General features: G+C 45.5%; 1 protein-coding gene across 1 annotated transcript in view; it reads left to right on the top strand.

The window, feature by feature from the left end:
- Nucleotides 1-1282: 1282 nt before the first annotated feature.
- LOC6591570 overlaps nucleotides 1283-26036 on the top strand; it is a 77784-nt gene continuing 53030 nt past the window's right edge. Inside the window, exon 1 of the mRNA XM_026991415.1 lies at nucleotides 1283-2073. Coding sequence (XP_026847216.1) covers nucleotides 1926-2073 — 148 coding nt within the window. The 5' untranslated portion in view covers nucleotides 1283-1925. The remainder of the gene's footprint in view (nucleotides 2074-26036) is intronic.

Genomic DNA, 26036 nt, shown 5'->3' with positions numbered 1-26036 from the left:
CTGTAGGGGTACGGGTGGAGCCTCCTCCCTCCACCCACACACACACGCACGACAAAGCAGAATAATAAATTTCAATTCAGACGACGACATGACGTCTCTGCCTCACGTCGACCGTCGACCGTCGACATGCATGTTGATAAGAAAGTGTGTGCCCCCACAACCCTTCGCCTAACCCAAACTCAAACCCCAAGTTCTCTCTGCACTGCTGCACACCTACTCGTACTGGTACTCGTATCTCCAGACCGCACTCCACCCTGCTGCAGTCCGCCCGTAACCCCTAGCCCGTGGGGCAGCAGCAGCAGCAGCCTCTTTGGCTTTGGCTTTGGCTTTGGCCAGGGTCCGGGTCCGGGGGCAATACGAGAAAAAACTGAACTGCTTTATGCGAATGGGGAAAAAGTCGCGTCGCGCATAAATGCCACGTGGACGAGCACCCCACACACACGGCGGAAGGGGCACACAGTGACTGCAAAAAGGAAATGCGCAACGCAGCCCAAAGGTGTCAAGCGGAAAATAAAGCATAATAATAGCTGCAGCAAAGGCTGAACAAAAGCCTCAACATTGGACGGGTGGTCCTAGACACACGTCACTCAGCTGAGGCAGCAACCAGGATGGCAAGGCATGGTGATGGTGTGTGGCAAGTTGGGTGGTTGGGCTGCTGGGTGGTTCCATGCGTAGTTGACGCATTATCCGGCTGGCAATAATGCCGGCGGATCAGTGGAAGAGAGGCAGCGGCCTCTCCGAAATGTTCCTAATAAATTATGAAAATACCACCAAAGAGGCTTCAAAGGAATTGCCAAATGAGAAGCCTCCGACTTTTAATAACATAACCTTAACATAAGTCCCCATACGAATACTCATCCGAATTTATCTTTCTTCTCTCATTGCAGATACACTTTTCGAAGGAGAGAATGTGAGAAAGGAGATGTCAAGACCATGTCGCAGTAGAGGCCCTCAGTAAAACAAGGATCCCGATTCTGATTTGGAACGGCAACAGAACCTATAACAATAAACGGAATAGCAACAAAAGTAATTTGAATCTGTGTGCAGACAGACACGGAGACAGGGACGGCAATAGAGAGATATAGGGAGAGAGAGAGACAGAACACTAGAAAATTGTGTACATATTTTGTCTCTGTCCGTCCGGTCGTTTCGCCCGTGTAAATAAATGCAATGCAAAAAAACGGCAACAGAAAACAGAAAAAGCAACGCAAAAATGGAATAACAAGAGAAATGGCAAAAAGTGCAGTTAAGCGTGGAAATTGCATTAAAAATTGAGCAAAAAACAAAACAAAAACGGCTGGAAAATAAAGGAAAGAAAAGCCAAAGCTAACGAGCGCTAAAGAGCAACAAAAACGCGAGAAGAAAAGCCGATACAGACACCAAAAAAAAAGAGTGAAAAGAGTAAAAACTTTTGATTGAAAATTTTCATTGTGCTTTCAGTTTTCGACTCCCATTTTTGATTGTGTAAATTTTTGATTAAAAGAAGCAAAGAAAAACAAAAGCACCCGCGCGAAAAGTGAAAACAATATCAAAAACAAAACGAAGCAAACTACGAGACACGAGAGTGCCCCCTCTGTCGTTTGTTTGACAGTCTGTCATGACAGTTCGAGACTTTGTTCTGCTATATTTTTTATTGTTTATGAACAGCAAGATCGGCGCCTGCAGCCATAAACATATGTGAGACTTATAGGCGGACCCCCGCGCCACCCCCTCACAATTCTCATAAACCAAATTGAGACGTGAATCCAGCAAAAAATAGTGACTCTTGGGCAAGTGAGTCGTGCAATAAAACGTTGCGTTGCGGGTCTTTGTCGGTGTCTGGCAACCATCTTAACGTCCTGAAACGAGGCACTTTTCTCGTTGACAAAGTAACGCATTTGGGCGATAAGGAGAAAAACGACGACCGATAAACGGGAAACGAGAAAATGAGCAGCCTGCAAGGACAGGGACAGAAACAGAAACAGGACAAACAGCTCCCCAACAACAGCAGAAGGAGGAGGAGGAGCGCCAGGATGGCGGCACGGGCACAACTATTGCTCTTTATCAGCATCGCATTCGCATCATGTTTGCCGGGTAAGTGTCAACAGAACAGAAGTGTCTTCTGTCTCGTGCTTCCTGTTTGCCAGTCTCCTGTTTGCCAGGCAACTGACTTATCAGTGGGGTCCTGGGGTCCTGGGGTCCTGGGCTACTGGGTTCCTGGGTACTGCGACCACCCCCCGGAATTAATGCAAATATTTAACGTGCTTTTTTATGGATTTGTCGTTGCCATCGCTAGTGGGAGGAGAGGGCATAGCATCTCTCTGCAGCAGCCTACTGAAGGGCATCGTCATAACGTGCCAGAGATGAGGGGCAGAGAGATTGCTCCACTTGACATGACTTGTAAATGGCTTTCGATTAAGTTGTCACATTAGCATTAATCTTGAGCTATGGAGGAGCATCCAAGCCGAGTAGAGAGGAGCAGCAGCGTAGAAGCAGCTCATTGAAGTTCAATCAAGTTGTCTGGCTGTTCCATCCCCCTGCTCTTCCTGCTGCTTCCTGCTGCAAGGAGGAACGTGCTAATGAGCCGTAAGCTGATGAGTTTGCTTGCTCAATCTTCCCCGTCTCCCGTCCCCCGTCCCGCGTCACTGTCCCTGTCTCCACCGGTTATGACTCGTCAAGTCTTTTGAAGGTGATCTGGGTCAGCGGCACAGACAGATCCCCCTCTCAAACGACACGAACGGCTTATGGCATAACCTATTATATAATTGAAATATAATTACAAGACCAGCAAGCCGCTTAAACCATTCACCATATAAATTCATATATAAATTCATTATTTCATTAAGTATTGCAAGTATTTTAAAGGCTGGCCTGAATTTTTAATGAGCCACCAGCAACAGCAGCGCGGCAGCAGCAGCAGCAACGGCAACGGCAGCAACAATTGATTGAATAAATATTTTTACGTATAAATAAGCGATGGAAATATCAATGGAAAAGGTAGGCCTATGAGCTGAAACTTGAGATATCCTATTCGAACGATTGTTTCCGTGGCAGATATATCTGATATTTTAATCAGTAAAATATACAGGCTTTTCCTTGTTAGATATATTGAAAAATCCTTATTTTTTTATGGCTAGTTAGTGGAGTAATGTTTGTAATTTTGCTATTAGAATTTATAATGATTGTTTGCATTATTTGTATCTGATTTACAATGTCTGTAAGTAGTAGTCTTGGAAAGGAACCCTTGGAAAGGGTATAACGCGAGAAAGACACTTATCCATATTATGTCTCCTCCCTTCTGCAATATTTATTGCAATAATTAAAAAAAAGATTTTCATTAAAGATTTTCCATGGCTACTCATGCAAAGAGGAACAACATTAATAAAAGCAATCTTTGCTGTGCTAAATAATAGATAAATTTAAGGCCAAGTTTGCTTTTGACATTAAGTATACGCAGCATTGACTGCTGCTCCTGCTGCTACTGCTGTTGCTGGCACACCCATTGACATTTCATTTCATTTCGATTAGTTTTTGTTTTTGGGTTGATGTTTTTTCATGTAAAACATTTTCGCATGGAAAAACAAATGATTCTGCGATAGTTTTTGTGCCAGAAAATACTTTTATTTATCTATCACAGATCAGCAGCTGCCGCTGCCTCGGCAGCCCGTCCCTCTAAAGGCTTTGTGTGTCAGCTGTCATTTTGGTTTCATTTCATTTGCAGATCAAACAAATGCCATTCTATTTGTGTTTCCCCACCCTCCCTCTCGCCATCTCCGTCTCCATCTGTGTCGTATTTGTTGTTTAGCTAATTCCAAACTATTTCAAATGGTATTCCAGAGAGAACTATCGCAATATTTGTTGTTTATTCTATGGAGCATTTTGCATGTAGTATTTCCTCTTTGCCTTTCTAATGCGCCCTCGAAACATTGTTAATGTGAAACTAATTTCCAAATTGAACAAGGCATAAATAAAACATTCGCTCGCTCGTCGATTCATTCGGATACGGATTCGGATTCGGATTCGAAGACATATTCTTCCTCCTTGTTCTCTGACTTTTATGGCAGCGACAAAAATTGGTTTCAATAAAAATTTACGTTTCATAAAATTTATTATGTATGCTATACAATGGCAACCAAACAGCAGGACGTCGCAGGACATTGCGGGGGAGCAGGCAGCAGGCGGCAGGCTGCAGGCAGCAGGAGATGGTCAAATCAAAGCAGAAATGGCCAAAAAACAACAAGGAAATGAACAACTTTATATGCAGGATAATGGCCAGGACATTATGATGGCGGCAAGGACTTTCTCATATGAGGAATAAGTGCTTCAGAGAGCACAGCACAGGCTGCCTCCGTAGGCAGGATATTTATTATGTGTGTGTGTGTGTGTGTCAGTGTCTGTAAGGATAACGATAAGATCTGTAGGGGTGGGGAAGCGGCGCAATCCTTTGCACTTTGGACAGCTATGAGGCTTTATGGGCCACTCATTGACCAGAGAAATTCTTGAGTAATCAAACTGAAAGTTTTCAGACTGATAAGAGCTTTCAGCTAATGGCAAAAACACAGATACAAATTCATGCAAACATTTGAGCATGAGTATGAGAGAAAGATAGATTTAAGTGCGAGTGGAAGAACTTCCCAACATGACTTTTCAATTTTGGAATGTGTTTAATGGGCTTTTCGGCTAATGCCGGGGCCGTATCGTTTGAACAGCAGACTGCCTCGGCTAATGAAAATGGAAAAATCACAGTCCCACACATTCCGGGACCCGCAGCTCGTAAAGTTCGAGCGGGAGATAGAGGATAGAAAGAGTGGCCAAAAGTTGGGTGTGCACCTTTTAATGGCACACTAAAATAATGAAAGCCAAAAACCTAATCAATCCCCGGGTCCAGGTAACAGGGAATCGATAGAGCGCTCTGCCACAAGCACACACACACGTGCACCGCACAATTAAAGGGAAACTGTAGCTGTGGAAAAGCATGGGGCAATCGGGGGAAGAAGGAGCCAGAAAATATGGAAAAATTGTCATCAGCTCGCGTTCGTTGCTCGTTGCCAGGACAGCAGCGTGGGGCAGCACCGTGGAGCAAAAGGAGAACAGAGCACGTAATGAAAATGTTTCTCACATGTAAATATTCCCTCTCCGTGTCCTTCTACTCATATCCGTGTGTGTTTGGGGACGACTGATTGCAAACAGCTTGGAGCTGTGCGGCACGCGCCTAATTAAATTAGAAAACGCAAAATTTGAGCTCAATTGAAGATGGAGATGAGGATGGGGAATAAGGGGCAAGCAGTCTGTTCTGTTTGGGGACGACTTAGTCCGCAAATAGAAGGTATATTTGTGAGAAGGTGAGGAGGAACGACAAAGGAGATTCCATTTCGCTTCCTCGCGCGATACAAGCAAAACTACTGTACACTTTTCAACCTGCTCTTTGATATACCTTTCGCAAACAAAAAGCACAGTGTGGAGGAAGGGCAGCAAGCTTAAAGGGGGAGGTATCCGTAGAGCGTAGAGCATCGAGTACGTTGCACTTGTTTTTGGGTTATATGTCCTGTCATCGATTTGCTTGTTGTTCTCGTGTGTTCCTCAAGGACCAAAGCATATTTTCGCCTAACGAAATTATGCAACAAATTTTTCAAGCGTATCTCTTATCCTTCCCCCCTCTTTACCTACCGTGTGGCAGGCAGTGGACGAGAGCAGTGGGTAAACAAAGTCGAGAAAATATGCACGCGTATAGCCCCCTGCAGGGTGTTGTTCTGCTCTGGGGCTCCTCAATATGTCTGTCTTTGTGTCTGTGTGTTGGTGCTTTTCTAATGCAAAATAAGCCAAAAAACAAAGCAAAGGCCAAAGGCAAAAGCAGCATCTAACCAGCTTTCAGACATGGTCGAGAATTGCCCCCTACTGCACCTCCTCTCAGTATTTTGCCTCTGTCCTGGAAAATTTCACACAGATTAAGGATTTTTCTAACTGCAGTCCGGAGTCCAGTTCTGCTTCTGTTTCTGCTTCTGCTTCTGGTTGTTATACACTGTATTTTTGTTGTGCTGTGCCAAAAGGCAGCCATCGCTGTGGGGGTCATGGTCATGGGTTCACGCTTCTCCTGATGCTCTCCAGGCTCGAAAGTCTTTTGGCTGCAAACAGCATTCATTATGCATGCATTTTAAATTGTAAATTTCAGTACCTTTTCGGCACAGCACTCCTCCAGCGATGCCACAACTGCTGCTGCTGCTGCTGCTGCTGCTGCTCTTGCCCTTTCGACCAAAGATGCTGTCAGCTTTGGGCCAGGCTAAGACCTGATGATGCGCTTGATGAGCTTTTTGCCATATTGTTTGAATTTTTACTCAGGGGCTTAGCTCACCTAACCGTAAGACTCTGTCTCCCTAATGCTCGTAAATTCAGTTTCCAAAATAAATACGCAATACTTGTGGGGCAGGGGGCAGGCGGCAAGTGGTAAGTGGCAAGTGTTGTACATGTCTAACCCTTCCCTGGAATTGGTTTTCCCTGTTAATATTTCCACTTGAAACATTGTTAATAAGCTGCTCACTTTGATAGGTAGGTAAGTGCTCGACTTATTGTGTGGGCTCCAAAGTGGCACACAAATTAGTCGAAACATCGGCATTCCGACGTCAATTTGCGGCGGTTTAAAGTGGGTTCTCCCCCGAAAAAACTTCAAACTGCTTAGCAAGTATTATGAGAGGAGCAAAACCAAATTGAATATCTCCTTTTAAAATTTCCATGACAACTCTGGTGGAGCGGGGGAGGGGGGGCATTGTGGCACAGGGATGGCAAAAGTTTGTGGCGCCTGGAAACTTTTGTGTGGCATAGATCAAAAACGCAAAAAGGGGTTAGGGTTAGGGGCTTAAAGCTCAAACTGGAGATGGAGATGGAGCAGGAGCAGGAGCTCATGGTGCTGATGGAGATGAGGATAGTGGGCATTCAGGCAAATAGGCAAAGCCAAAGGCATGGTATGGCATGGACACAGACAGACAGGTTGCCATTGTTGGCAAGTGGCAACAAAGTCAGGCAAACAAAATCCGAGCAGATATATGTATCTATAGACTCCTCCGGTCCTTCCCTTTACCAAACACACACATACACATGGCAAATCCTTTTGGGTCAAAAACTTTTCAAATACCTAATCCCCATGCCAGCTAGGGGAGTAGGAGAAGGACACTCCATGGATGGGCTTAGTCAGGACTCCTTCCCGTACGAGTATCGGTTTCCATCTACGTCACCAAACCTGATTATAAATATAAAATTGCCGGCTTTCTTTGGGGGGGTCAAGCGTGTGTGCTTAGGTGCTGAACGGTTTGTCATAAGTCTGCAACGTCTAAGTCGATTCGAGGCTCTATTAATAGGTGATTGGCTTAGGCCCAGGCCCAGGCCACCCGCTCGTCTACAGCAACTCTTACTCCTACACCTGGCTGGAAAGGAAAGTCATATTGATTCGGTTATGACAGCGACACCCACACACCAACACACACCCAAACACCCACACCCTAAGTGGAATATCTTGTTGCGGCCTTATGTTTTTTGTTGTAGCGGAGAGTTTAAAGAGTTTTCGTTTCGTTTTTTATGACCGAAGATGGTTTACCTAGGCAAAAACTTTTGCTCGACCCCAAAATGAGCTGATTTTCATTTCGACAGAGGAAATCAATTTGGGGAACAAACTATCTGGGCATTCCACAGGACCTGTTCCCGAAATCCAGTGTAAATTGGAGCTGCTGTAGCCACATGAAAGGACAAGTCAGGACTTGCTGGATAATTGAAACGGCGAGCGGTTGTCCAATGTCGATGGAACTTTACCCATTCCCGGTGGCTGCCACAACAGTAAAAATTAACGACGCTTCTCTCGTTTCTCGTTACCCGGGATTCTCGTTTGCGTTGCGCCAAAAGTTTGCGTTGTGGCTTGCGGGGGTTAGGGCCAGAACAGATAAGGCCAGGCCAGATCAGAACAGAACAGAACAGAACCGAACACAGAACAGAACAAAGTGGCAACTGGAATTGGCAAGCGAATGGCGAATGGCGAATGACGGCAGCGCTGCTCGTAAAGTCAGGCCCCCAATCGATATCGTCCTGCGTCACGTCACAGAGGACGGAGACGGACCCTGACGCGAAAGCATATAAATCACGAAAATCTTGTAGCAGTGGACAAGTCACAGCCAAGTGGTCGTCGCTTGAGGTGAGGCCTTGACCACAGAGCAGCCCGCAGGGGGTCGTGGCTATACGTGGATGGTGTGGTGTGTGTATCGAAGGAAGCGAGCGTCAAGTTATCAAATGATTTATTTACGAGCCCGCTAGGCAAGCAAACAAGCTCTGGAGAGAGAGGGAGACACCATAGACAACGACAATTTGCTGAGTTAGAAAGTTTTGGGAGGAAGAGTCACAAGTTCAAAACTGTTGAACCCTAGAACTCTAGGACCCGGGAGTTATAAGAGTTATGGCCGCCAAAAATCAGTCGGAAGTCTGGGCTGTGTGTCCTTAAAGTGGAGTCACTTTAAGTTGAGTCCAAAGCGAATCGCTTTCTTGTTAATAAACATGTCAATCGGGGCAGGGGGAATCCCCATCGCCACACACACAAATCGAACTGAAATTGATAGCCAGAAGGCAGAGCTGTCAGAGCAGCTGTTGCCTCTCTCTCTGATTGTCCTCCTGTCACTGCAGAGAATGTATGTATTGTAAATATGTATTCCCCAATGAAATTTAATCATTTTAAAAGCCCATTCAAAACTGACAAAAGGACAACTGATGTCCGATGGCCTGTCCACAGAAAGGGCATCATTTCTTTTGCCTCTTTTGCCTCTGTCCCATTGCTGAATCTCAATCTCAACTACAGGCAGCCTCTTCATGTTTATGAATATAAATTAAGATCTCTTACGGCTCTGGCTTCCTACACATTAATTCATTTACCTGCTGCTGTGCTGTGGCACTGGCTCTCGCTCTCAAATTGAAAAAGTAATTCAGGGAACCTCCGCCTCCTGGCCGGCTTGCCTCCTGTCCTCCTTCCACCAAGGCAATTTGTGGCAGAAACCACAGAAATTTATGTTTTAGTGGGATGAGAGTCCTGGGGAGTAGAGCGGTAGCTGTAGCTGCGATTTGAGTGCGAGTCGAGCGCGCGCACATACAATAATTTTCAATTTAAAGGTAATTTTAACCCCGACACTCTCTCCACGCACAAACACACACACACACATACTCATACTCACATGGGAGGACGCTGCTTTGGGCCAGGACTAAAACAGAAACAGCCAGGGGGAGCAGGAGGTAGCAGGAGGGAGCAGGAGGAACAGTAGCAGCATTTCGGCCATAATTTAACTTACAACAAGTTTCAATAAGGCCGTAGGCGGCGTCAGGTGGCAGTCCTGTCCCCTGCTCTCCTGCTGCCATTCCATGTGTGTGTTGGCAAAGTGGATTTAGCCATAAAATGGCAGCAACGACGACGAAAAAGCACAACAAAGTTAAATGCAGTTGATGTTGGTAGTAGTGGAAATAGCCAGCACTTGGCCAAGAAAGGTTCAACGGTTCAACGGAGGTAGGGGCTCGTCTTGTGGCGCGGAGATTTTGAAGCAACCGCAATTCATATTTCATGTTGCTTATGGCCATAAAAAGGGGCCAGAAAAGGAGTAAATGGCAGAAATAGCGTGAAGAAAATGACGCAAGAAGGCGGCCAGGACCTTAACCTGCAGCCAACTCCTTCTGCTGCTGCTGACTTCACTTGACTTTTACAGCGCTTTTCATACGTATATGTATGCCGCGTTTGCCACGCGACGGATGTGAGGGGGAGTCTTCGCCGGTGACTGCGCCACTGCCACTGCCACTGTGACTGTGACTGGGAATCAGGGAGTCAGGAGTTGGCGCAAAGTGTTTGCAAAGTAATTTCCGTTTCCTGCTTAGCTTCGAGTGGCAGGCGAACGTCTCACAAGGAACCAGAAAAAGCGAGGGTGGGAGAGCGAGCCTTTGAGACTTGAAGAGATTATACCTGAAATGCTCATTAAATTCCCATTTCAGCACATGCATAAACCCAACCAACAGCCAGCCTCATGTTGTACTTGTCACTCTCTATGACTCTCTCTGACCAGCCTTCAAGTGGCTCAGCCTCAGCACCAGCCCCAGCCCTAGCACCAGCGCCAGCAAGTCCTTGAATGCCCCCTCCTTCCCTCAAACTATTCGGACACTTTAATCCCCAATGGCACTCTGTGCTCAGGCATCGGCGACGTAAGTCCATAAAATCCAGAAACGGAAGCGAATTTGCTGCTGCATGTGAAGTGCATTCGAATCGGGGGAACGTGCTTCTCAACAGGATTTCTCGCCTTCCCCAAAACCATTTAAAGACCACTGCAAATGCAGGCAGCAGACACAACAAGCACTGGGCTCCACTGAAAATCAATAGCGAAAACCACCAAAAGTGGCTGGAACTACGAATAACTGGGCCAAAGAGTGTGGCCAAAAACAGGCAAAATATTTACATGGAATGGAGGCTTAGTGGAGTACACTCTTTCGAGGTAACAGCTCGGCCGCCCAGACATCTGACGGTCGGTTTGCTTGAGGGAGAACTTTATTTCGGCTCAATCGTATCGAAATCAGCAAATCATCAAAAACTCATTTAAGGGAAGTGTTCTGTAACCTTCCCACGGAAGAGGAGTCAATAATGATTGTATTCCCTAAGAATAAGGATGGAGAATGAATGATTTATCCCCTTCTACAAACAACAGATCGAGGAAGTTCTATATCCCTTCGAAAAAGAAGGGTAAGGGCACTGATTCGTTAAAAGTTTCACCGAAAAATGAAAGGTTTACTGATTCCCTGATTATGCAATTATAAGGGTGTTAAAGGGGCATTACCACAGGGTTGATGGCTCTATGTCTGACCCTCCATTACAAAAAAAAGCCGTGTACAAAAATATGAGCGACAACAAAAAAATGAATCGTGTTTGTCGGAAACAGCAATGGCATGGCCCCGACCCCGGCCACGGCCCCGAACCCGGCCGCGGCATTCAGTTAATTTGATTATGCGGCCAAACAAAAGTAATCAGAATAATCCGAAAATAATAATGGAAGCGGAAGCCAACAAACATGGGACAAAAACCTCCATTAACTCATAACTATTAACAACTACAACAGCAGCTACAGATACATGGACAAGAACTATAGCCACAGGGACAACACAGGGGAAAAAAAGCTACAGCTACAGCTACAGGGAAACATCATGGGGGGAAACCGACAACTCGTAAACAACAGTGAAACTTATAATGGACACATGTACAGAGGGAGAGAGAAGTGCTCTCCCTCAAACAAATACACAGATATATGGTGGGGAGCAGGGTATATTTAAGGGAAAGGTCAGCCACTTCCACAGTACGGATCTCTACGTCTCGCTATATTTTGCTCGCTCTGCCTTACCTTCTCTTCAGTATACTCTGGGATGAGACTACAAAACCACATTACACACACGAGGCCCACACACGCATACATGTGCAGGCTTACAACCACAGGCTCATTATCCTTTTTAATAAAGCTTATCAATGCCAGGCCATGCGAGCTGCCAATGGCAGCAGCAGCGCCAACACAGGGACAAGGGCACAACCAACGGCAGTTGGCCAGCCAATTATCCTGGCCCCCACACACACACACACACACAGTCACGATATAGCCTGGCCAAAGGCTCCTCTGCTGACAAGACTCCTCTCTGCTCTGCCCTTCTGACAAGAACAACGAACCAACAACCAACAGTAACAACAACAGAAACAACAACGGCAGCAACGAACAACGATGAGAACGACAAACAGTAAATTCAAAGATAATTTATTATAGCGACACCTGTAATTACCATGAGCCATAAAATAATACCCACCATATATGTATATACATATGTACATACATATACATACATATCCATCCCCCCAGCTACGTGGGTGCTTGTGTGTTCCTGCCTCTGCCTGTGTTTCAGAGAGTGTGTCACAGATCCCTCTGCTTCTGTGTGTGTGAGAGAGAGTGGTGTCACTGGTGCTGTCAGTGTCGTGTCCGTGTCCCCCACCCTTCTGAAGAGATTAATTGTGGACTCTACTAGCAGGGCAGCGATTGGGCGGTAGAGGGTACATTTTACAGGGATCTAACTATCCCACATGGTATGATATGTCCCTGCCTTCCTTTTTGGACGATTTTGTGTCCTGCAACTTAATCAGCAGCGGGGACACACGCAGAGGAAACTAAATATGAAATTGCCACATTTAATTGTGTTGAGGCAACAATGTACAGGACACACCCCACACTGGCGCCTTCAAAAGTTGTCTCAATCATGTTTCTATTGTTTTTTCAAACATACCCTGCAAAAACGAATAAACCACAACTACCTTATGAAGGATGGAACCGCAAAATCCTTTCAAAACATAGATCATCGCCTAAGCAAATGAGAGATGGTTTGTTTTGACGGACTATGAACGAAATTATAGAACGAAACCCACATTACTACTGTTCGTTAGTGCCATATAGATACCTTTTCTATAGTAAGAGTGCTGCCAGCTTCGACTTGGCTCCTTTGTTCTGCTTTTTTATGATTTTGTGCCCCTGAGTTGGCAACACTTTAATCTTGTTCAACCCGCAAACAGAAAGACAGACAGAACGGACAGACAGAACGGACAGACAGACACACGCACACACATATTTTATATTTATGTTCGTGTTTTTGTCTGTCGCTCTAACTGACTGACTGCCAACCCAGCCAACTGCCAGGGAGCCAACGGAAGGAAGCACTGATACAGGGGTCGGTTCTATACCCCCCTATAAAGCACTATTCCGGACCGACTCCCGTGACTTGTAGGTATTTTGTGGTCGTCAGTGCGGCATGAAACTTACAACAAACAACCGGAGAACAGCAACGCACACACAGAACCGAGAGAGACCCAACACTTTCTTTCGCACAATACGCTTATCCTTTCACATCCTGGCCAGAGAACAGAACACATCCCCACCGTCCCTCCGTCCCACCCCCCATACCATTGTTGATTGATGTGCTTTTGGCCCCGGCTCCTGGCTCCTGGCTCCTGCTTTGGCGCGGTTTCTCATTTTATTGCTTGTAGCTTTTTGTTTCGTTTTAGCCATGCTGTGGTCCTGTTTTCGTTGCAAGTTTTGTAATCGCATATGTCAAAAATTATGTTCCTTTCGCTCTTTGAAATGACAACTACTTCCGCCTCTTCCGCCTCCTGGTCTGCATTCCTCCTGCGGCGGCTGCCAGTCCGTGTCAGGTCAAAAGAGTGCTTCCTGGGGTGACGGAAATCTCGACAGAACTCGGAGGCGTTAAAGGTGTCTCTGTATGCATACATACATATATGCAGATCCGGCTGGGATCTGTCTGCATGGGATATCTTTTTAATTACACTAAAACGTGCCGAGTCCCTCGAATGGAGGTCACTTGGGCTAACGAGCAGACAGAGTCGACTCCTCTATGGCAGGACCCATTCGTCACACCCAAAAACACACGTGGAAAAAATAAAATAGAGGAAAGGGAGAACTACCAACCGACCGTCCGACCGACCGGCCGACCCACTAATCCGATTAGTTTGGCTGACATTTTCTGCTGCCGCCGAAGTGCAGCCCAAAGGATATATGTAGCATCCCCATGGCTCATTCATTCATTTCATTCAAATGTGACAAGCCGACAAAATCCAAAATAAAACGAGGAAATGGAAAGGGAAAAAGGAAGAGCGGAAGGGCGGAAAGGCGGAAAGGGAATTCTCGTTCCCAGGCCAGACAACAAGAACAAAAGTGGAATAATTAAAAACAACGAAAAAGCGTGAAAGCGGAGAACTACATTTATCCATGGGCGGGAAAATTGGGTCGCCAGGGTAACCAGATTTGTTGCTTTCCTATTTTATATGAGAGTTTTTTGTGCCACACAAGGAACTGCAGGTTGCATTCGTTAGCATCTGGTTTCTGGTTTGGTATCAATTCTTCTCGATTCTTTATGGTTATAAAGCACTTAAAGCAGGCACAGGGCTCAGACCGTCGCTTTGCCTTCCTCAGACCCCAAAAAAGCCCTCTCATTTTTATCACATAATATTTTATTTTAACGGCAATAAAGCGCAATTTAATGAGCCTATAAAACGAAAACACATTAGAAACGAGCAGCAGTCTCAGCATCGTTCTGGTTTGGCCAAAGGACTACCTGGGCTTGCCGCTTGCCTCCTCCATCATTCCGAGGGGGCCTGGGCCATCTGTCAGCGTGGCTCATTTTTATGCCAAATTAAATGTCTACCAGCTTTCTGCTGAGATTTGCCTAGGGGGTCCTGGGAAAGACATTTATTAAGCGTCGTCCTCGCTTCATCTTCGTTGTGCAATCCCATTTCTTAGACAATTTTCACTGTCTAGCGATATTACACATACGCATTACACAAGACATGTTCTATGTTTGCGAAAGACATTCAGGGGCATGATCCTGACTCCATCTCTGCATCTTCCTTTAACTTCGACTCCGACTGCGAGACTCCTCTTCACATTGCGACTATTTATTCGCTGTCTTCTTTACATGGCATGACATTGACTTTTATTTAAATGATTTCTCTCCACTGCAGACTGCCTTTGCTTGGCCCCTGTTCTGGCCGCACTTGGGCTGGGGTTCGCCTTCGTCTTGGAGTCTCCTTGGACGGCAATAGACTGCCAGATTTTTTACCCTGTCCCGTCCTGCCCTGCCCTGTCTCTCAGCTGTTTGTTTTCGCCTGGCAGCCATTGTTCTTGTTGACTGAATGCAACTTGTAATAAATATTGCAGGCGAGGCATCCTTTCTCGCTCCTTCCATCCACTTGCCGCTCCTTCCTTTGGCTATAAATATTTGTTAGCCGTTTACTTTTGCCATTGCTGATTTGTGATATTTGCTGGAAAATGCTTTTCCCTTCTACTGCCGTGCCAGAGTATTTTGCATTTGTCTCGCCGTCTGTCTTTGGCTGTCTCTGACTGTCTGGCGCTATTCAGAAAGCAAATTGATCGCATAAATATGGACATGCCCTTGTCCGTGTCCGTCTCCGACTCCGTATCCGTGTCCTTTCCGACAAGCCCTTAAGTATGCAACACATTTGCAATGAATTTATATTAATTACCCCCCGGTAAGAGAGTAGAGCACTCCCCTGAAAGCTATTTCAATATGAATGCACCATAAATTGTCCAAAATGCAAAATCGATGGTATTTTGCAACATTTGCACAGCAGAGGAGAGGGAGAGAAGCTGCAGCCTGGACACAGGAGGCTGGTATGGGAACCAGGACATTTCTATTTGGCATGTAGAAAGAGAGCATAATGGAGACATATGTATGTACATATGAATTGTACGACCACCACCACCGAACAATAGCTGGGAAATAAATTTTTAATTAACCCAAATTTCGAAAACTAATAAAATGGCACAATGAACGGCCAGACAGCCCTGACATCAAAATGGGGGGTCCTAAATAATTCACTAAATTGTGGAACGCACGCACAATCGCAGCCGGATATGGGATGGGGTTGTATCTCCTTCTCTCCGAGTCTGGCCCTCTCTTACTGATGGGAGTCCCTTTCTCTCTCTGACATCTGTATATTTCTGCCCCTCTTTCCATATATTTCCAGGGTATTTAGTTTTCCATTTTGTAAACCTTTACTGATATCCCACTCTCTAGCTGCATTTTGTATGTTGCATGTTTGTTTGATTGGGAGGCTGGCTGGCGGGCAAACAGGCACCTAACACCGAACATTGTTATTATGCAATTATGAAGGGGGGCGGGGCGGTGGGAGTTAATGCACTGCATGATTATTAAAATATTTTCGAATCCCTCAACAAACACTGCGGGCCAACAGACAGGCGACAGCGGGGGGCGGCTCCTCTTGTATGTGTGTACATTTCGTATAACAAATCATGTACAAACAATGTCACAACAACACCTACGGAGAGAGGCCAACAGAACCGGGCACCAGAACATACACAGCAGCGCCCCAACCCGTTCGAGTTAACAAATATTTGCACATAGGCTATGGCTCTGAGCAAAGGATGGCAGATGGAGAGGGATTGACACAGGCAGAGGCAGATTCGGAGGCGATGGGGTACGTTGAACAGACCGGAAACCGCCGCTAAATGCAAGCGGAAGTGGTGTGGCTGTTGGCTGGTGGCTGGTGGCAGGTGGCAGGGGCACAACAACGCAACAAGCGGGACATCGAGAAGGCCGTTTGCCAAAAAACTTTTGCCAATTAAACCAGAACCACTTAACCCCAAAGTGATAGCCCAAATGCCCCAAGCAAATCATGCCAGGGAGTCAGGGCGGGAGCAATTCTCTCAGCAATTAACTTGGGAAAGTGGGAGAATAGCAGCCGGCGGACAGATAAAACTGGGCTTTATTCTATTAACCAATAAGGCGAGAGGAAGGGACCTTGGCTCTGCCCTTGAACCTCACTCTCTCTGTGCGGCTCATAAACAATTTAAAATGTCATACATGGCGTATACGTAATGCTGCCAATTAAATTGTGGGTTAGAAATTATTTAACAAGAACAAAGGACACGGGGGGGACAGAGACGACCTCAAGTCTTGGCCAAAGAAAGCAAGTCATAAACATGGCTAACACACACACGCACACACCCACACAGCCACACACGGGCTTATGTTTACGAGCTTTGCAAAATACGTAAAGTTGTTTTTACGGCACCCACGACTACGTTTGCCGAGACCTCGAGCTCCAGCTCGAGCCCGAGAACATGAATGACATGTGTACATGAAAGTGTGTTTCCGTGTGTCTCTGTTTGTATATATGTGTTATGTGGTGTGGTGTGGTGTGGTGGGTGTGTGTGTGTGTTTGTGGTATCAGTGGCCAAGTAATTAAGCAAAGTACAATTTCGTACCATTAAGTAATTTCACTCCATTCATTGACTCACCGACCAACTGGCCCGCTTTGACGGGTGTACTCTCAGTTGGCCTGGATCCGCCAACAGCTGGATCCTCTTTCTTGACTCCCCCTTGTTGTTGTTGCTAATTTATCGCTGGGGGCAAATGGACTTTACCCGGAGGCCGCACGTTGCGTATGTGTAATGTGTAACCCCATTTACGTTTTCGTTTCGTTTCGGTGGCTATTAAAAGGGATTTCCATGTGAGAGCCTCACATGCTCATGGTCTAGCGCGGAGCGAGTCTATTTAACATGACGATGAGGAGCAGGGTATTTACTAGTAAGGTAAGGCCACGAAAGGTATGTCTAACTGCCGAATAAAGGCCCGGCCATACCTTTTATTGAATATACACCTTAACCATCACCACCTGCCCGTCTGCAGAGGGTGTACTCTCTTTTCCGCCTCTCTCCTAAGCTTTTTCACCAAATGTCAGCCGTAAAGTGTGCTACAGTAGGTCAGATATTATCCTTTACTCTCTCCTTTCTGCTCAGCCTTTGACTGGCGTTCTGTTTATGGTCGGTTAAGTCGGTAAGTAAATTTTAATGCTCTTTTCGGTTAGTTTATCTTTGGCTTATTAATGTCTTTGGGAAATACAGAAATGGAGGGGACTGAGACTGACCCTTCGATATGCATTTGCGAGGAGAGTGGGTCTCCGGTCTCGCTCTGGTCACCAAGACAAACATTTCCTTGGGCAACGGCAAATGGCAAACGGCAACGAATAACAATAAAGGGAGACAAAAAGGAAGGCCAACTCAAGGGGGAAGTACGTCCGTATAACTGTCTTTGGTCCTTGCCGGCATCGTGTTGTTTGTCGCCGCACTCAGCAGGTTCCGATACGCCACACAATTGGCCAAATGCCATACCAACAAGAGAGAGAGAGAGAGAGAGAGGAAGAGGACACACTAAAATTGAAACCAGTGCCGCAACCGCCAGTTGGGTAACTGGCAACTGAAAGAGTATCAACCACATGAAGGCAATGCACAATGCAAATGTATGAACATGGCTATGAACTCAGAGGCAGAGGCAAAGGAGGAGCACACAACCAAGAGACAGATACAGATACAGTTGCAGACCCGAAATTCAGTTCCGGATTAGCCAAGTGTCTCGCATGTAAATCGAAAAGTAGTTGATGTTGATAGGTCTTTGATTTTGCCTACAAATTTAGTGGACAAGAAGTCCGAGTAGAGGCCGTAGAAGTTTTAGCCAAGTTAAAGATAAAAGCCAAGTGTTGCAGTGGCTAACATATATGTACTCCGGTGTGTACATATATGAACATAAATAATAATCCAGCAACAGCATGCTGAAATGGAAAAATGTATGAGCATTTTCTATACAGAAACATAAATTAAATTGCACCACAGACAGGCAGCCAGGACAGACTGGCAAGGACAAAAGTGCTGCCAAGTGCACAAATTAATTTAATCAGAAAATAACGCAGGAGAATGTGCAAAAGTCAGCAGAAAAAATACCAAATAAAATCGAAATCGCAATGAAAACCGAAATTCAAATCGAATCAAATTATGTATCAAAATAACAAAATTACCAAATAGAAATTGAAATGGAAATGGAAATGGCAAAATGCACTGCACATCATGGACCTGGCCAATCAGTGGACTCTGACTCCGTGTCCGAGTACCAAGTACATCCGTGTCCGTGTCCGTGTCCGTGTCAGAGACTCCTGGCTGCATACACATACTCGTACATGTGTCACATACGACACACACATGATGAATAATATTGCCCTGGTTTTGAGCTGAAAACTTTCGCTTCGCCAATGAAAAACCGTGCCAAAAGGGGAGCCGAAACAGCGGACAAACAAACTTCTATACATTTAAAATGTTTTTCAATAAAAGTTTTGCTGCCGAGTGCAATTGTTTTTCCTGCTTCCCGTTGGCATGAGTTGTTCTTCTTTTATTTTTTTTTTTGCCGCCGCTGGCATTGTCGCGACTCCAGTTCTATAGTGGCACCTTCCAGCCAGATGTTGCAGCAGCAGTCTGCCTCCTGCCTCCAGCCTCTTGCCACCTCTTATACTTCTCTCCACCATCCCGAATCCTTGTGTTCCTTGTGCTTGGGCTGTCAGTTCAATTGTTTTGCACTTGAGGGGCAATTTATCTTGGAAACAGAACCAGAAGACGATGGCGAGGACTAGGACGACGACTGCTTACAATGCATTTCCTGTACGGAGGAGACCCCCGCCTGAGTGGCACACACGAGTGCACAATCCTTTTAAATACAACTCTCGACTAGGACATGTCCTTGGCAAGAACTACAGACAGCATGCGACGCTTGTCCTACAGCATCTTATAGAAAGAAGCAACTTGTTGTACGGCTGCTGCTGCTGCCACTCCGCCTCCTTTTGGCATCCGGTTCTCTCTAGGGCGAGGGAGGACGGCTGTCAAATCAGGACATTCAATTGAAATTAACATTTAATTAGGCGAAGAAATGTCAGCGTAATCGCAGACAGTCCCCGCTCTCAGCCCCGCATTTTACGCCCAACGGACATAAATAATTTTATGACAGAAAGTAGCAGAGCGAAACCAAAGCCCAGGACCAGCAGGACATAAAATCGCCTAGACAAACAATGGAGAGCCAAATGCCCGGCCAATAAAAGCCAGTTGCCTGTGAAAAGCGGACATTTAAAACTTGATAAGTAATTAAAAACTGGGGCGTGGTCGGGGAATACGATATGCAGGACTCTGGACTTCGTAGTTGGAAAGATATCTTCAGCCATAAAAAATATGAGTGAGGTGCGCGTTCGGGACGTCCCACAAAGTTGTAAAGGACGAAGTTGCCAGTGGGGACCGTGGGCGAGCACATAAAGTACAGGAATGAAACAGTAACCACCTCCTGTCATGGAAGGACATCGGTACGTAGTGCGTACATCGACTCGTCAGAGCTGGGGCTAAATAAAACATGAAAACTATGTGACAAAGTGGCACAAGCGTACTCACATGGAGCCCAGCCTCCGAAAAGACTCACTAAAAATGTCAAGAAAATAAAAATAATAAAAATAATCGCAACACAACGACAACAAAATGTGACACAAACAAATTCAAACCAAAACGAGTGAAAGAGATAAAGGAAAGGGAAAGAAAAAGATGGAGAGGGAGAGGGAGGGACAGCAGCAGTAGCAAGAGGAGGACGACTAGCCAAGGAGGACGAAAGAAGCTCGCGAACGAAATTCCCATAAAAAGTGGAAAAACCAGAGGTAGAAAGAGGGAATGTAGGTTTTCCCTCGTGCTTTTCCAAGTCAAACTATTAACAGAGTAACGGGGGGAAAAAGAGGTGGAAGCCCCTGAAAGAGAGGGGTTGTAAAAAGGAGATGGAGAGAGAAAGAGAGAGCTAAACTAGGTGAAAGCCGCACCAAACGACAGCGTTGACAAAGGCAAAGGAGGAAAAAGGTAACGCTAAAAATGCCAAAAAACGAGCACGTGAATGGGTGCACCCTTGTGTGTGTGTGTGTGTGTGTGTGTGTGCCAGCGATGCCTTTTATGTCCTGGGCAGCCATTTGTAGTTGTGTGCGAGTGTGTACCGTTGTCACTTTGTGCCTTGTCTATGAGATGGCCATAAAATAATATTTTATGATCTGCGGTCGTTGCTCCCACAAGGAGAAGATATTCGATTTTAGAATTTGTTGCCATAAGTTGTACGGGGCAATGTTGAAAGGGTACAAATCTGTGGCAGCCCCTTTCCTAGTGGCAACCCCTAAAAGAACCTTGAAATAAAGACCCCGGCTTAAGTCAAGTGAGCTTACACGTAAATTTCTCATACTTTTGCTTCCTCTGAAAATCGTGAAATTTATTTTAACATGCGATTTCCCCACTCGGAAGCTACGTGAGCGCATTTTTGGAACTGAGTTTTAACTGGGGGAAAAGGGGGGGAGACGGAGTGGGAGAGTGAAGGAGTAATCCCCATTTCGACCTCTTGTGCACTTTCACTACTTGTTGTTTGCCATTTTCATTTGCTGCTCTCTTGTTTTTCCCGGGCAAATATTTGCATGGGCCATGGCGCTTAGTTGGTGAAGTCGTGCACTGCTTTTAGCCCTCTTTCCACTCTTTCACTCTGATTTCTCTGTGTCTCCCTGCAGTAGAGTGACATCTCAAGGATGGAGCTGCTCGAGCTGCTTCTTGACCCATTTCAAAGGGTATTATGTTGACAATTTTCGTGAAGTAGCGGCTCGCCGTGCGTATGTGTAATATTTAATTGCCATTTTTCATTCATTCGGTTATTCATTCATTGTATTCGTGCCATTTATTGTGCCCGTTTTTATCAAGGGTACACGTTCCACCCATAATGCCAATCAAAAGTCAATGCTATAAGCATTCAATTGTTTGCTTCCACATTCGAACACACACAGCCACACGTACAAGGACTCATGAACACATGAATCATCTGTATGAATTTTTACTACGCTTCCTTCTGCAATTGGTGTACCCTTTGAAAGGGAGGGGCTTATTGGGACTTTGACTACTTTTTACTCAATTGAAAGCAAAACCAAAAGCACGGAGCGTCCCAAAAGAGTTTACAGGAAGAAGTTGGCCTTGTATGTAGCAACATTTTTAGACATTTTATATTCTTTTATATGTATATTGATTCTTTACTGATATTAATAGCACGAAATCCGGCCAGGGTATTGCCTTCGTCGTTATTTCATTACCAAACGGGTTTCTTCCTTTTTTTCTGTTTCACTTTACTGATTTTCCCAATCATTTTCGCGAATACGCCAGCGAGAACAAAGCTATTGCCGGCGAGAGATTCGCCCTCCTTTACACCGCTCCCACACATTCCCACACTCTCCCTCACTCCTCTGCTGCCTCCTACTTCCCTCCAGCCGCACCACCACCCCTTTATCATTCCCACTTCCGTCGCCGACATCGTGCAAACAAATGCGCATAAAAATCCATTATTTTAGCAAACACAACACGCACACATCGGCACCCCTTCTGTAACCCTTTCCCCCTCCCCACCCCCCTCTGTTGCTCTTACCGTCTGGTGTTACTGTCTGGTGCTACAAACAATTTTTTTTGTGTGCACAAAATAAATATAAAAGCGTTGAAACGAAAACATTTTGGAACAATATAAAAATTGCAAAACGAACGAGGGATGCGGACACCCCGGCTCTTTCGGACCCCACAGAGGGAGTGGAGGAGGGGTGGTGGTCTGGACAGTAGGAGTAAGGGTGGCCTAGAAGGCTCTGCTCTGGGGCCGGCGTTTATTGGCAACAGTGTTGCTATTTGTGTAAACGACTCGTAAAATTTTATGTTGAAGCTGTTTCATAGTACGCGGCGATCTGGGTTTTTTTTTTATACTACGCCCCTCCTCCTCACAGAGCCCGACACATGTTGAGGGGCCTTGTAAGGTCAGAGGGCGTGGGGCAGAGCGGTAGGGTCATCACAATTGAGTTGCACGACAACTCTGTCTCGCAGGAAATGTTGCATGAAAAGCACTGCATACTTTCAGGCCGCGTATGCATTTCAATTGGCAAATGACGCAAATGATTGCAAACACTGATTACAATTATAAGGGGTGTGGGGTTTGGGGTGTGTGTGGGATTGTTAACTGGCGCATATGGGTAGGCATTATCTATGGTATTCCCTCACCGATGGTGCAGTACGGGGCCCCATTCTTTTCAATTTGTTTTGTTGTCAATTCCAGCAAAAATTGACAACTATTTTATGTTGCAGCTGTATTTCAATTTCCACCCCATACCCCCATGCTTCCATACAATATATAGACGGTGGTCTGGTCTTTGGGTGCATATGCAAATATTGGATATTGATTACATTTCGATTCGCCTGCCAACTTGTCAATGTCAACATACTAGATGCGAGCGGACAATGCCAGCGGAGTGTAGTGGAGTTGTTTTCCCGGTTCCAGTGCAGTGGTGGGAAATGCCTGATAGATTGCTGCTGCCGGAAAAGTGGAAAAATTGTATGGAAATTCATTAGTTTCGCTGCTGATAACTTTTCATTTTCACTTCCGTTCGCGCATTACATACATTACATATCATGCTGTCGTTTTTTTCTGGATTTAATAAAGTGGCATTTGGACATAATTATGAGCGACGTGGTTGCAATGGAATTTCATAGGGAAAATATGCAACTGTCACCAAATTGCGGGACAGGACAGGACAGAGCGGAACATTCATCAGGGGAGTGCTGAGAGGCTGCTGGTTGGGTTGGGGGAGCACTCTTGGACTCTTGGACAGAGCAAAGATTTAATTTGCTGATGAAGTTCGTTTCTGTCTGTTTGCTACCCAGATTCCCGGCAGAGACCCCAGCTACTGGCCAGTACCGTTCCGTGTGCTTCATCCTAGTAAATGCCCAAATGTTGGCTCTGTCACTGCTGGCAAATATGATCCACTGTCCAAATAGAGACCCTAACTAAAGGCTGAGAGCACTGGACGTGGCGCATAGGGCATGCGGCATGTGGCATGTGGCATGTGGAATGTTTGTGTGTGTGCTGTGGATTAGGATTCTGTGCCCTAAATTAGAAACAAATTTGTTTAATTCAATAAAACGTTGATTAAAAGCAATGCAGGCTAATGAGACTATACAAGCAACAGACAGGAGAGGCAATGCTGGAGCCCCACCCAGAAAGAAATGGAAAGAACTATGCAGAAAGAGATGGCAAAAGTTTCAGTGAGAGTAAGGGAAAGTCCAGGAGCTCCCGGCACATTCCACTCAATTTTGTTGCACTTGGGTAGACAATTAATTAGACAAAATGAAAAAAAAGTAAAAATATCCTACGCTTCCATGGCAGCCAGCTGGAAATCATTTTAATTTCAAAGTTCTTCATGTGTGACCCTGCAACAACCAGCCGTCCCGCTCTAACACTAAACAAAAAACAAAATTAAAATGCAACCAAAAACATCTGGAATAACTTTTCATTTGGCAGAGATACTCTCTCTATGTGTGGCGGGAAAATTTGTTATATTTTCGTGTGCTATTTTCTGGTTTTTGGTTCAACATTTTCAGCTGCTTCATTTGTTTGATATCCTCATGGAAACGTAGTTGAAGGTTGCCAAGTGGCGCCCGAAATGTTGTGGAATGACTTAATTTTTGTTGCCCATGAGGGTAGATAAATGTTTTCCAGGGACAAAGAGTTAAAAATTAATGAAGCATCCCGGCACCCAAAACATAAATGTTGTCAAAAGCATCAAAGTGCCAAACACACACACTCGCGTTCCACGAAAAGGGAGGGGTTTTTGGGGGAGTGAGAGTATTTCCAATTAGGCCAATCGACCTGCAAAAGCCAGAAACGAGGACGGAGATTCCCGGGAATGGGAAAGGGAAGGGGAAGGGGAACAGGAAACGGAAACCGAGGCGAACACGAGGCGCGCCAAAAAGGCGCGTAATTAAATTTTAATTTGCGCCCAAAATTAGACTATGAAATTTCGATAAGGCGCGCTTCCCGCTGAGTGGATGGATAAGGGCAGAGGGCAGCAGGAGTTGATGTAGGCAAATATTGTACAACGATAAAAATTAAATTAGTTTAATTTTGCAGCGAGAATCCCTTTGATTAAACGCAGCCAAGTGGATGCGTTGTCGTTGGTGGGGTTCGGGGACGGGGGAGAACACCAGCCGAGGCTTAAATAAATAACCAAGAATACAAGACAAGCATGACGACACATGCGCTCGTCCTTGCCACAGACACACACACACCCCGTTTCTTGAACCCCCTTTCCGTAGAAAGTCGATCCCCCGGCAAGCAGTGCGCATAAATTGTCAAAACGAAGTGTTTGGATTAAGCTGGGAGTTGGGTTTTGTGCGCTCTATGCGGTGCAGACCGTGACCTAGCCTCGAAGACTGCACTTCCCGCCCACTGGCACTCCCCACTGGCCGCTCTCCTCCGCCACCTTTTGGCCAATTTATTTACACGCATTTAAAACTGATTTATGTGCGGAAAAAAGCGACAGCCACTGGGCTGCCTCTTAGCCCATCTTCCCCGCTTTTGGCCAGTAACCACGTGAGTTGCGTCTTTAATTTAGCTGCCAACCGAATCCAAAAGCGTTTCCTCTCCCCAGTACAGCCCTCATTTTCTCTGTATAGTTACCGCAAATGTATTTTCAATGGAATTTCTCACTTGCTAACGTGTTTTCAGCTCCAAGAGCTGTGCCAACGAATTATGTGCCATGTCCTGGCTCACCTCCTTCTGCCCTCATGGTCGCCTTGCTCCTCCTGCTTAAAGTTGGACTTACCTTAAATCTGTTTTGGCACAATAAAAATACCCATACACTCCGCTAGGCAACGATTCCTTCTTTTTTTCCGCCTTGTGGCTGCCAAGGGAACCCAACCAAAAGAAGCTTTACATGGTACACACACTCTCTGTGGGAAATCTGTTCTGTTATCGCATTAACAATTTCCTACTAATTTTCGACGCACACACAGGCACAGAGGAAAACAGAGGAGAGACGGGGAGTGGGAAAAATGATGGGGGAAATCCAGTAAATATAATTAAATTGCGTGCAAAACTAACCAACTCTTGGCGGAGAAGTTGTTGATGGAACGGCAAACAGACGACGGAGAATGGATGCTCTTCTCTTAGGATTTCTTTGAAACATTTTTCTGTTAATTAAAGAAGCCAAAGAGTAAGCCAAAGAGTAAGCCATAAGAATAAATGCCATAAAATTGTTGAAGAATCAAGTATTTTCTCAATTTAAATTAAGTGACTAGCGAGTTCTAAGTTTAGTCATTGATCAAATTCACTTGTTTGACATTTTGTTCGGCTATTCTCTACAATAAAGGTAGAGGCAATTATCCAATCAAATGGAATACAAATAAACGAAGTAAATAGTTCCTCAAATGTCATGGCCCTCTCCCCAGTAAGTGGACTCCCCGTCGAGGAAGTAGTGTAACATTGGGGCATAATAATTTCATAAGAAGACTGGAATCTGGAACAGCAAGCCGAAATGCTTTGCCACTTGTATTTAAGTAATTATGCCAGAAAAAGAGAAAGCCCAACGGAAAATGTGCCATCAAATATTTGCCTTGTCATTAATTCACGAAAAATACATAGAAAAATCATTTATATATGAAAATTATGTTTATATATAGCCGAAAGGGGCGGGGCCGCTAAGCTGCTTTTAGGAGCGGTTCCTTGAGTGCTTACTCTTGCTCCCTTCCGGAATGACAAGGACATCGTGTGCACGCAATAGTGCAGGAGTGTGG

Source organism: Drosophila persimilis, unplaced genomic scaffold (genome assembly GCF_003286085.1).
Source record: "Drosophila persimilis strain 14011-0111.01,24,50 unplaced genomic scaffold, DperRS2 tig00000000-arrow-pilon, whole genome shotgun sequence".
In the NCBI taxonomy this organism is placed as follows: Eukaryota; Metazoa; Arthropoda; class Insecta; order Diptera; family Drosophilidae; genus Drosophila; species Drosophila persimilis.
The sequence above is the reverse complement of the archived record's forward strand: the minus strand, read 5'-3'. Positions and strand labels throughout refer to the sequence as shown.